General features: G+C 38.3%; 1 protein-coding gene across 1 annotated transcript in view; it reads right to left on the bottom strand.

Moving 5' to 3' along the window:
* The window catches only part of PHF21B (PHD finger protein 21B), a 161478-nt gene that overhangs the window by 16479 nt on the left and 131943 nt on the right, over positions 1-13056 (bottom strand). Inside the window, exons 6-8 of the mRNA XM_051608007.1 lie at positions 9794-10144; positions 7940-8062; positions 2868-2919 (exon numbers count right to left, since the gene is read on the bottom strand). Coding sequence (XP_051463967.1) covers positions 2868-2919; positions 7940-8062; positions 9794-10144 — 526 coding nt within the window. The remainder of the gene's footprint in view (positions 1-2867; positions 2920-7939; positions 8063-9793; positions 10145-13056) is intronic.

Raw genomic sequence — 13056 nt, 5'->3', positions numbered from 1 at the left:
TTGTTACTCATTACTTTTGCTAAAAGTATTGTGTATGTTTCAAAACAGGGCTTAATAAATATAAATAATTTCTTTTAGCTGATTAAACCATTCCAGTCATCTATGTGGAAATTTAAAATATTTCAGGGTTTTTATTTTGCTACGGTAAAACAAAATGTACATTTTTAGAACTACCTGAAGGAAAGAATTCTTTTGAAGTTCTCTTCAGACCTATTCTTTTTTTTTTTTTTAGTGTCACACAATGGTATTGGTAAAAGATGTCTAGAGAAAGAGATTCAGTATGTTACAACCATGCACTGCATCACAGATTTGGGCTATCTTATTCCTTAGTTTATTAATTTCAAAAACATAACCCAAACAGGAAAAAAAAAAAAAAAAGACTTCTAAACTGTAATACATTTGACAGAGATGAATAAATCAGAAGAGAGCTTTATGCTGGAGGTGAAGCTACAATGAGTTGCTGCTTTCCATTAATAAGCACTCTGGATGGTCATTCTATGAGGCTTGTAATGACCATTTATCTTCAGTGGAAGCCGTGCCTTGCAGAATGTCAGTCAGTGGAAGGTGCCATGTTCATTTGCTGGTAAAGGCCTCAAAAGATGCCTCACACTCAGCTCTGCAGAACAGAGCTCTTTCCCCAGTAAGTGGAAAGACAGTCAGTCCTCTGTGTGCTACGTGAAAAAGCTGCTAGGCTTATAGCAAAATCCACGTAGAAAGTGCATCATAGCCCTGCCCCCCAAAATTAACGAGTAAAATAAAGAAAAGCAGTAACACTATGAATTAATTATACTGAGTGAATAAGCTTTTAATGACCCAATCTCGATACAGTTTAATTCCAAAAATGTGAAATTGAGAAATACATTAGAAGTACTAAAATAAACTGAACTGTGTAATGACCACTGCTTCTCAATAGATAGCAATGGCTATAACAGTAAATATGACATAGCACTAAAATAATAACCTTTAGCATTTGAAAGCTATAAGGGTATTTTTGACAGCTGCAATCACCAATACTCTTGAAGAAATACCCCTTCCATAGTAAATAGCTCTTGGTGGGAGCAATTTATTTTAAGCTAGTAGGAATATAAAAAGTGAATTTGTCTGAAAGAATTGATTCTGCAGGATTAGTACTGTAGCAGTTAGGTTCAAAATGTGTGTTTCCACACTTGCTGGAGAACAAACAGTACTCGGCGTTTTGAACATAAGTATTAAATCCACACAAACAATGTATTAGTTCCAATAAAATCAAGGGATAAAGAATTAATCAAAATTAAGTTCTCTCTGTTGTAAGCATAATTCGCACTTCAGCATAATTTCAAATGTTGTCCTATTTTCCTTAGACAAAGAAAACAAGAACAAGTCGTCATTTGCACTTTTTGGATTATAAATCTTCTCCCAAAATTGCTGTAGCTTATTAATTTCCATTTCAATCCATTACCATTAAGGGATTAAAAAAGCCGATGGCTTAAAGTTTCTTTAAACTGCTTTCAAATTCTCAGTCACTGGGACATAAAGTTATTTTCTAAAATGCAGATTTAAAGGGGAAAGACACTGAAAAAATAGGAAAAAAGACCCACAGGAAACCTGAATATACTGAGGAGACCTTACAATTAAGATGTTATTTTCTCACTAATTCACAGCCTCTCTTAAAACCAAAGAACAGAAGCATGGGGAATCTTAATAAAAATAAATCAAGCTGTAAAGTGGTAGATACCTCTTGAGTCAGCAAAATATCTAAGCATCCACCTAAGTCTAAAGCGCATAAATTTTAAACTGGGTTCAATGGAAATTCCTAAGTATTTTGCTGTCAATGGTCTATGGGATGGCGGTAAATATCAATTATCATGAATATTTTTTGTGATCAAGAACCACTGTCAGCTGGCAGAGAAACCAGATTTGTTCTCCTCACACCAATGGAACCACACCAACTTGTATTAGCCAAGCACGTAACTAAAACACATCAAGCTGTAGACTTTTTCTTAAAAATAGATGTATCTTCTGCTCTGCCCATGAAAGTGAAACCTTTCTGTTGAGAAACCCCCAAACTCACCTCACGCCACTGGCAAAGTTGCTGAACAAACTCTTTTCCCTCCCTCTCATCTACGTTTTCAGCAAGGCAAAGCTGAGACAAAGCAAGGTACAAATCTAACTCTTGCAAGGTCTTTTCGGAAAGACCTTACTGGAAAAGGAAACTGAACGGTACGTGATACCGACTTCAGTTTATGTGCAATATTTGTTTGAACTCGTATTCAGAAGCCTGGGAAGCCATATGAGCAGCTCTCCCAAAGAAAAGCAGGATCAGACTGGCAACTTGTTTATTTTTTGGTGAAATGTGGGGAAGGAAGTATTTGAAAGGGATAGTTATCTAAGTTACTTAAAATCTTACAAAACAAAGGCCAGATTTTCACCACTATTTTACACATTATTCTGTGGAACTCTAGAGAAGACAGATTATTACTCAAGAAATAAAAGTCCATCTCACAGGGGGAAGGAGGAGAGGGCATGCTTGTTACAGAAGACCTGAGTAAACGTCTTTGAACCTTGCTGACTCCTCAGCCACAGCATTGCTGGTCACAGCCTCTGCAGACTTTTTTGTTTTACTATCATCCTCCAGTTGTTAACACCCCTTAAAGGACCATGATGACTGAGTGAGCCCGAAGACCAGCTTATGCCAAGCCTGTTGGTGCTGCCTGCAGGGCCAGTTCTCATGCCCCTTGAGCTGTGTAACGGGATGGGAGGAAAGGCTGAAATGCACCATTCTGTACAGGTAACATTTCACCTGATTTTTTTATTGCCCTTCTGAGGATAGCCAAGAGAAGATATTTCACTCAAAAAATGGAACTGTAAAACAACACATGCCATCTTACCTTCCAAATGTTCTGTTGTAACCAGTCCTAATGCTACCATGAAGGCAATTTTCTAAGGAAAAAAACCAAACAGGAGTTAGATCTTCTACTACAACAATCATGGTAGAAGTAAGCAAATAAATAAATTCAACATTGACAGAGTAAACCCAATAAAGGTCTTTTAGAAACCTGTCTTATTTTAATGCATAGTGATATGAAGAAATTTAATTGAAGATTTGCTTCAGATATGCCTGGTCAGTCACATCCTACGTGTATGACTATATGAACCTCAGCGGTTCAGAGACTTAGGAAACCAAAGATGTATGACTACTGATTTTATACAGCACATGATCAAAATTCAGTCAATTCATTCTATTCAATTTCATATTGCTAGCTGCGCTGTTACTCCACTCTTTAGAGAAGTAATTGTGCATTATTATTACTATCACTATCTCGACACAGCACTGCTTTCATTGGATGTGAGCAAGCTGTATGAAGTAAAACAAGATACGAGACACTTTCACTGAGCTTTAAACACTAAACAAGACACTTAAAGCATACTGAAAGGCCCCTCAACCCAAAAAAGCTTTCAGAAATTTCTCTTCCCACGTTATAAAAAGCATATCACATGCACTAATTATTAAGAAGAACACTGATCCAATATTTTCCCTCAATGGGGAGTGAACAAACATCTCCCACTGACACCGGTGAACTCACTTTGCATTGAGGAATTGGAATGAAAGTAACACTTGATTATTTTACACTAGATATGCACAAAATACATATACATACTAACAAATCTTCCCATGCAGTAATAGGGCAAGTACTAGAGCAGATTAAATTTTCTGTCAGTGATTTTTCATCAGGAATTTATTCCTTGCCGAAGAAGTTCTGCTGAAGTTTTTATGCCATCTTTTTCATGGAAAACTGAAATTCTGCTGTGTTGTTCCAAACCCAAACTGAACTGAACTTCTTGGTTTGAAGTCAAATCTGTGGTACCATGAGGCCTCAGGGTTCTCTTCCTCTCTCTGCTGTCCTTAAAAAGTTTGTTGTATATAACCCAAGTGGCAGTTTCACGAGGTGAAATTCCAGAGGAGAGAAAATTTGACTATGAAACCCAAGCTATTAGGAAATACAAGCAACCAAAGCCCACAATCCAACCCAAATAAAGCATCCAATGACCATAGGAAGACACAATTATCACTCATCCAAAACAAAATGTGGAGATTTAGGTCAAACTAAAATACAGTTTTTAGCAGCAGAAGGTCAAAACATTCTGTTTCAATCAAAGAAGTGTAAGGAGAACGTGTTTCAACACTTACAAGTCAAAATTAGTTTGACCTTCGTGTTTTGTGAAAAGCCTGATGATTCAACTTTTCATTCCAGTTCAGGATAAAATCAGCTAGTCAGTCATCAGAACTACCATCTACTTTACAACGCTGCCTTTCACCAGTGAAATTGTGAAAGCAAGCACACCCTCATTCTGTAGATTAGAAGACCTAGCTTTGGAGCGGGTTCTTCAAAATCTGAGGGTCAGGACTGGACATTTATACCCCTCTGGTATCTGTGAAAATACCTTTGTCAAGCAGGGGAACTGACACCCTCAAAAAGCAGCAATACTTTCTTTCCATAATCTTCCCATATCTAACTCTCCCTGTAGATTAAAAAATGGTGATGAGAATCTCATCACTGGCAATTTAGATACATCCATGCTCTATTTCTGCCCTCCACGACTGTGGCAATGGCAAGCACATGTGTGAGGCCTTGATTTCAATAACATTTGCTCTTGACGTGTCTGAAACACCAGCTAGACACAGTGGGGGGATCTACACCTGAAGGGGAAGATGAATATTTGATTGGAGATCCACTGTGCAGATCTGAGAGAAGAAAATTAGCCAACTGAGTGGAATTACATCTTCACTTCATCTCACTCCCACCAAAATGTAACTTCTGCTTTAAGCAGAAGCAATAACAACATTTAGGTATAGACTCAGAAAGTTGGAACAGCTAATGTGTAATTGTATTTTCCCAGTGAATTGCAGAATGCCTGTATGACCTAAAGACTGAACTGTAGGGGAAACACACATTTTTTGACATCTCAACTAAAATGATTTGAGTACTGGAATGCTTGCTAAACAATCTTCTCTCTTCATGATAAAGTTATTTGAATACATACTTAATTAACCATAATGACAGCATACTTGCTTAACATATGAAGAGACTTCATAAATTGACTTGATAATTATCTCACTATTAAACAAGGAAAGGTTAGTCTTTATAGATATTTGAAAGATGCTTCCTTTTAAAAAAATCCCAGGAGATGCTGTATTCTTTTTAAAAAGCATATTATATTAACAGTATATTTGTCTTTATGGGGTTTGCTATGTCACACTCATGTAAGCTCATTGGATTCAACTCAAAACACCACTTCAGCTGCAGTGCTTTTATTTAAAATATCACAGCCTCTGTTGCTTCTCCTCTGTGCAAGAATCCACAAAACTGAGGCCTCAGTGTCTCCAGATTTTCAATGCAGGCCCAACACTAGCATTTAGCTCACAACTGGAATATGTCTCTCTTGTCCTTAGGTGGGATTAAAAAAACTGTTAGCTAAATAATCCAAATTTTTGGCAGCAAGTTTTCTTTTAAATAAAAAATTGCTAGAATGTCTTGGAAGTGTTTCCAGAAATATAAAAAGCTTACTAATATAAAATAAACTTTTGGGCAGAATTCTGTTTCTTTCTGTGCTAAACTCAGGTTCTTTTAAGAAAATAAGCCAGCAAACAAACAAACAGACCTTCCTTCACATCCTCCACAGCCCTGGGGGATGGAACTCACTCAGCTCATAGCCCAGGAGAGTGCTCTAACCACTGGACCTGGGTGGTCAAGAAGCTCCCTCCTGCTTCTGGGAAAGCTACACCACAGCCAGGCATCCAGGCATTCTGGCTGCAAGACAGCCAATGCCAGGTTTGCTTTAGTCTAATGATGATGTACTTGGGAAAGGAGCAATGACTGCCTTATGCAAAAGGCACAGATATTGCAGGGGGCTGTGTCCAGGAGAATGACCACACCAGGAACAAAAGATCACCATTGTCCTCAGTCTTCTCTGTTCATTCTGTTCACACAGGTACGCTCAGTAACTGCACATGGGATTCTTGGCTACTGGTAAGTCCAGTGATTTATCATGTATTTCCTTTCAAATTTCAATTTAGTTAGTTAAATCCCAGTTTGTCATGACTCACATTTGTGTGGAGTCATATTGGAGTTCTTGTCTCAGTTTTGCGCTTCAAAGACAAATAAAGGTGTGAAGACAGGTGCCTAGAGTGCTTATTTTCTTTTAAAGAGTATCATGGAACCTTTGTCACTCTTTGCCTTAAATTTAATCATCTATTGAAAAGCCAGGAGTGCTTTTAGAAATGTGCAGTATGTCTTTTCATGAAGTAAAACAAAGATTTTTACAAAACCATTTCATGTTGTAATTACATGTTCTATTTATGTCATTACATGTATTTACACTAATTATGCTGTTAGTTCTAATTACACTAATTGGATAAATACATGATAATCAACTAAAGTTTACTTCCAAAGAACAAAAGAAATTAACTCTAGACCTACATATTTACATCCATGAAGCAAATCTATGAAAATAGAATAATCATCATACTTGAGGGCACACTTAGGAGCTTCCTGGTGCTTGCCAGAAAATGGTGCTGGCCCAGACCTCCAACATGAGCAGTAGGAGCAATGTTCTTGGTTACAAAAAGGTAGTAAGGATATTCTACTTAGCAATTTAATGAAAAGCCTGTTCAATTTATGAATGCTACACCAAAATGTGTCCCCAGTCTTATGGTCTCTTCCTGCATCTGTCTAGAAGATATTCAGTATTCTTTCTTGGTAGATACATTACAGGCAAACAAAAATGGATGGTTTCTCTAGCACTCTGTTTCTAAGCAGGATCTCCTAACCTTTCTGCCCAAAGGGTGCTACACAACAAATAATCTTATGGAAAATAAACAAAACAGGACCCTACACTCCTGCCGTTCACTGGCAATGGATGTTGATAAGAGGGTCAGATTTTAAAGTTGGGAGGTTTCATAAATGTAGTTCTGTTGTACTTCTACAAAAGGCTGTGAGATGCTAGGCTAAAAGCCACTAGTTATCCTTAACATTGTTTAAACTATACGAACCTCTTAAAATGGCAAAATGAATGACCACCCACATCCCCAAGTAACATTATAAATCCATATTGTAATAATCCTCTTAAATCTACAGCTCCAAGGATGCTTTCTTGCTACACATTTATTAGACTAGTAAGGTTAGGATTTCACAGGAGCTGAGCATTTTCACAATAGATGTAGATTCAATTTGTATGACTTCTCAAATTGCCTTAAAAGTACACAAAATCTACTGTGAATACTTAGTCAAAACCCAAAATGCCTGTTAAAGAGAGACCCCATTTCTACGAGGACTTCTGATTTACATTTTTATTTTACATCACAAATGCAGTTCATGAAAGAGATTTAATCTTATAACCTGCTTTCTGCTCTCTTACTCAAGCTGAAGGATTTTAATGTATTTCAGACTAGGAAGAATCCGTGTACATGTGGGAAGATGTACATAGCAAAAGCAAGAAACGGTATTGTTAAATACAACCTAAAAACTGCAAGTTTCATTACAAAGATGATGTGAAAGCTCAGCTTACAAAAGAATGTTAATTCATCCTCATACACACGCTGTAAACCTGACGTTATATATTTGATAACATAAATGAAAATATCTTAAGCTTGTATACACCTCTCACAAGAAATAGAGCGAAACCCATGCAAGGTGTCTAGATTATTGTGAGACCTACAATTCCTACTTTTTGCAACAGTGGAAGGTTTGAATGATGCAAACCAAATGTGTCAGAACACCTCATTCCCAGGGAAATCACCCGATTGCCCTGATTGGGTAAAGAGATGAACAACTGGTAGAACCACGAGCACAAATGCAGCAATTACATATACACAGAGAAAATTCTTTAGAAATCGTCCCCATAACTTAACCATACTGTTGCTCAGTTATTAAAAAAAAAATAAATAAAAACTAAAATTCACCTCTGGATTTTCCTCCTTTTTCTTTTTGGTAGCAGGGGGTCCCTGAGCTGAACCTTCAGGAGGTTTCTTTGTCTCCACTTTACTTTCTGTCTGGGTTTGGACTTGAGGCTGGATAATGATAACCTAAAAGACAATGTACAAATAAAGGAATAGAACTCACTATACAAAACTGGATTTTTCCACCTGAAGTCTTTGATTCTTCTTTGAAGGGTTACTTGATCACTCTACAGACAACAAATACAAGTCAGAAGCCAAAAATATAAAAACCTGGATACCAAGGTTAGGCTTCTAAATCCATACTTTAAGCTTCTAAAAGTTGTTTTTTAGAGGTGCATTATAAACCTACTGCAGGCTAAGGGAGCCACTTCAGTGCCTCTGAAAATTAGGACACTTTCTATTTAGGGGACTTCTGAAGCTGACTCAGCAGCCTAGCTTTAGCACTCATCTTGTCAGAGATTTTTAAAGTCTTTCCTTCGATTTTATTTTGCATACAGGTAGACCAGACAGAATTACTATATATTCAAAACCACAGTCTGATCTCAGTCATACTAGTGTCATTTCAGAGTGAGTACATGGAGATGGAAATGGAGATGCTCCTCAGTACTACTCATGTAACAGATTAGACTTCAGGCCCCAGCATTTATGGGTTAAGAGCACTGAATGTCCAGTTTTGCATAAACAAAATATTTCTGTTTTAAATTAAAAATCATTCTTGTTTAGAACCTGTAAGAATTACCACACAGATCTTTTATACAGGCATGTATATTAGTATATCCCAGCTGCTTGCATTTGAATTACCATGTGAAGATTTAGACAGTGCAGATAACATTATATCAGAAACTATTAACTTAAAAGGAATGAAGGACAGTTTCTGACCACAGAACTACAAATGTGACTTTATACCCATAATCAAAGCTTCATGAAGGACCGTGGGAGGCCTTCCCAAGCTCATTTTCTTGATGGAAGTTACTGGATTTGAGTGCTGGGCCTTTTCCATCTACTTGCTCTAGAAGATTCAACAGCATAAAAAGGGACAGTTTTCTTAGGCAGCAGCCAGTTTAAGTAAGAGAAAAAGAAATTATGTTTGAGAAGTGGGAACAAGATGCCTCCTGTTATTTACTTCAAAAGTAATTCTACATCCTGTACTCTTTTTTAGCACAGTATGAGAACCTGTGCTCCCAACAAGACCCAAAATAGCAGGATCCCAGTAGTATATTACAACTAATGTCTGCTAGGTACATTGCAGCCTTTATTGAATCTGTTTCTGGTATGAGAGGGGTGAAGTTCTTGCATTTCAAAGCTGAAAAGCAGTACAAAGAGGAGAAAAGTAATTCATAACTTGTTTGCTTTTTTTTTCCCCTGCTGATTCATATGCAGTTTTGAAACCTTGAGCTCTCATTTCATTTGGTCTTCCCCTGAAAGTGTAGAAGGGAATGCCTGATTATTTGATACACTCCCCTGGGGTTAGTTGATATAACTAATATCACTGTATAATTGAAGAGGGAGTCCATAGGAAATTTGAGCCTGCACAGGATTCAGGGATATTATTAGTGAGGATTGGTGTAAGGAAATGGAAGATCATATGGAACCTTTAATGTCAGGCTAGATCATGCTGCATTTTATTCTGCTAAAAAACCATGCATGTACCAGATAAATGTCTGCTGGTGTCCACGTGTCCCTGTAAGAACTTCCTCATTGCTTTCTGATTATTTTCTTCAAAAGGAACCACTGATATCACTCTGCACAGGGCTGTGCACTCCCAGGGGAATATTCTGCTTATATCTGCCACACAATTCTTGTCTTTGATAACCAAAAACCCAACCCAACCCAAAATCCAGGAAAAGCAGAACCTACCTTGTTGTCGGCACTAATGAGGAGTGGCTGCACTTTAATGCTATCGTTGACCACAGAGACAGTTGCACTGGTGCTGATAGGAGTTGCATTGTTGGGGGAGGTGGAAATGATGGCATAGGCCACACCTGCACTGCTCAGAGGTGATGAAATAGCTGTAGACTCGGTGACACTTTGTGACTGGCTGTTGGATGTCTGTACATGGCTGACGGTGTTGTTGGCGGTCGGGAGGGCAGGGCTGGGGTTTTTGATGCTGACTACGGTTGCCTTCTGGAAGGTAGGAGGCTGCTTGGAAGGTTGGTCTCTGCACGGGGAGATGGGGAGGCTGTCTGGAATCAGGGTCTTTGGCCTAACCTACAGACAGAGGGTCAGACATTATTAGGCACGGCCTCATGCTGTAATGAACAAACACTGCATACATGTGCTCTCCCAGTAGAACCTCTAACTGCATTAACCATGGAACCGAAGCATCCAGAAAAATGTGATGTAGCAACTCCAAGTAGCCAGGCATTTATTTGTAAATATATTGCCAGCACTCCTCAGTTGAGTTATTTTGGAGTCCTTTACTCATTGTGATGCTGGAGGAAAAAGTCAATTCCTTGCTTTTATTAGCACACATCCATACAGATGCTACTCAAGTCACATCCAGTTCTCAGTAGCGATGTTTAAGCCAAAGGCTTTGCAAAGAGTGGAAACTCCAAATGCAGCAATTTCCTGTTCTGAAGGACACAACAGTCTTGCTATGAATGAAGGAGTGGGAACTGAATAATTAAGGGAATTGTGTGAAAGCACTTACAGGAACAGCAAGCATATGCATTTATACTGGCGGATCAGTTAATGAAGATCCTCACATTTTTAAGATGTGCTATGTCTAACAGAGAGGAGATCAACCATCCAAACACTCAGCTTACCCACCCCCCCAAAAAAAGAAAAAGTGGGGAGGGGAAGAAACCAATAACTATTGAACCCATTGAACTTTACATTATGTTGCTGTGAGTACAGACCTAGTTTGCAGCTGCAGGTGGGTGCAGAAGGAACTTCCACAGCTGGAGGGGGAAACTGTTTGCCAAGATTTGCAAAGGCTGCAGGTTTACCCAGAGCCATGAGTGATAGCTGCGAACCATTGTTTCCAGCTAATGTGATGTGTTTCCAGTGGGGTAATTAGCGTCACCCTGTCAACATGGTTCTGCCTTAACAACACTTTAAGTACAGTCCCAGGATTGAAAATAAATAATTTAAACAGTTTCACATGAAGTTAACTTCACTCCCAGCTTATTCGTTAACACGGCCACATAAAACAGTCGGTTCCCTCTGTGCTTATTTCGTCCTGTCACTTCTCACACCTTCCATACTGTGAAACGAAATGACAAGTTGTAACAGACAGACATGGGGAACAGCTGCTTGTGTCCCTGCACTGTAGGCTACAGGAGCCCTTCCAACGGTGCCTACTACAATCTCGAGCCTAAGTAAGCAATTTAATGAAAACAGGGGCATTTACTGATGTGCAGAAAACTGTCTCTCAAGGCTGGCCATCATTGTCTTATCGTGTCAAGGAGGAGCTGTACCCATTTGTCCCCTCAGCGAATATTAAGTGCAGGAACACTTATTTTGTGAGCTCTTTGTGTTTTGGTAACTCAGTCCTCAATCCCCAACAGGATCCTAACACCTATGAGCAGTGCAACCATGTACTAGAGGCACAGTCCCGCTCAGGAGTGTCTGCACTGTCAGTATTCAAGGTAAATGAAAAGTGAAAGAGGAAAGAGAGACAAAGAAGAACAAAGAGAAGGGTTTGGTGGAGGTCCTGCAGCAGACTTGTGATAAAGCCAGGAAACCACTGTGTTTGGCTCACAACTTCAGGGTAACACTGGAAGACCTTGCAGACCCACTGTGAAATTATGCAAAACTGCACTAAACTATGACTAACCATATTTGAGATATACTGGCAGTAACAGAAGTGGGTTTTTTGCTCTTTTTCCTCTATCCAAGCATTTATGTAATGATTTTTTCATTTATTAAGTTAAGATACCAGACAAATACCCTAGCCAAGACGTTTAAGAGAGAGTCTATAATTACCTTCATATCTATAATTAGCTTCATATCTATAATTATTTAATGGTCTTATTCCCAAAATTAGTGCACACGAGGATTGGCTTAAACCCATCTAGGCCCAGGCATTCTGCAAAACTAAGGCTTGTAACAAAAACAACATTCAAGTGCAATAGGAGACATGACACTTAAAGCAACTTATTAATGCATGTATCAAAGTCAGTTATACAAGGAGATCTTGTAATATCTACTTTTATATTTTTATAATAATATCTTTTCCCTCCTATGTTATCTCTTATATGTCTCTCACGTGACCCTTTAATTGCTCATGCTCTCAGAGACACATTCACAAGAATAGCTTCATTATTCAGAAAAGAAAGTCTGAAAATGTTGGCAAAATACAGTTAAAGTGTATTATCATGGCTTAAAAATACAAATGTAATTCTTAGCTGTTTGGCTAACATCTAAATTTTACCATCGTTCCTAAAAACAAAATAATTTTCTTGTGAAGTCATGTAAACCTGTTACCAACAAAGATACCGAAACCACAAAACAGACAGGACTATATATACAGAGAAAGAGAGAGAGAGAATAAGGAATACTTCAGATCAAAGATTCAATAGAACAGTCACTGAGATCTTTAAAAGAAACTAAGACTGAAAAAAAATCAGGAGCCAAAAATTGTCACGTAGTCTACCAGGATCTACTGTATCTGTCACTCTTAATTGCACTTTTATATTTAATCAAAAGCCTAATTAAAACTAAATGCCTATATTTATTCCAGCTATATAATTATCTTCTTTACACTGTTAACATACATACATTGACTGTCAGATGTAATACCTCGATGAATCCTACACACACCCTTAATACACATTCTGCAAGCTGTGGATGAATGCATATTACTTGGCTAGAAAAGCAGCTCTTCCTGCACAGAAAATTAAACTGACTTAATTTTCCAAAGTGACGTTTTCACTATAAAGTGCTGCATACAGAAATAGCTGTTAGGATTTTACCAAGGAGATATGCCGGGCGTTTTCTGCCACCGTGTGATACAAAGGAGGCATAGCGGTCCTCAGAGTCCCGGGCAAGTCCAGCTAACGCTGTCAGAGCATGGTTATTTGCAATTACAGCATAATCAAAAGAGTTGACTGCAGAAGAAGTTCCAGGCGCTCCCGAGTTAAAGCTAAAACAAGTTAAAATAATGCTTATTTCTACAG

This window comes from Apus apus, chromosome 1 (assembly GCF_020740795.1).
Source record: "Apus apus isolate bApuApu2 chromosome 1, bApuApu2.pri.cur, whole genome shotgun sequence".
Classification (NCBI taxonomy): domain Eukaryota; kingdom Metazoa; phylum Chordata; class Aves; order Apodiformes; family Apodidae; genus Apus; species Apus apus.
Note: the sequence above shows the minus strand (reverse complement) of the source record. Positions and strands in the feature narration are given on the sequence as shown.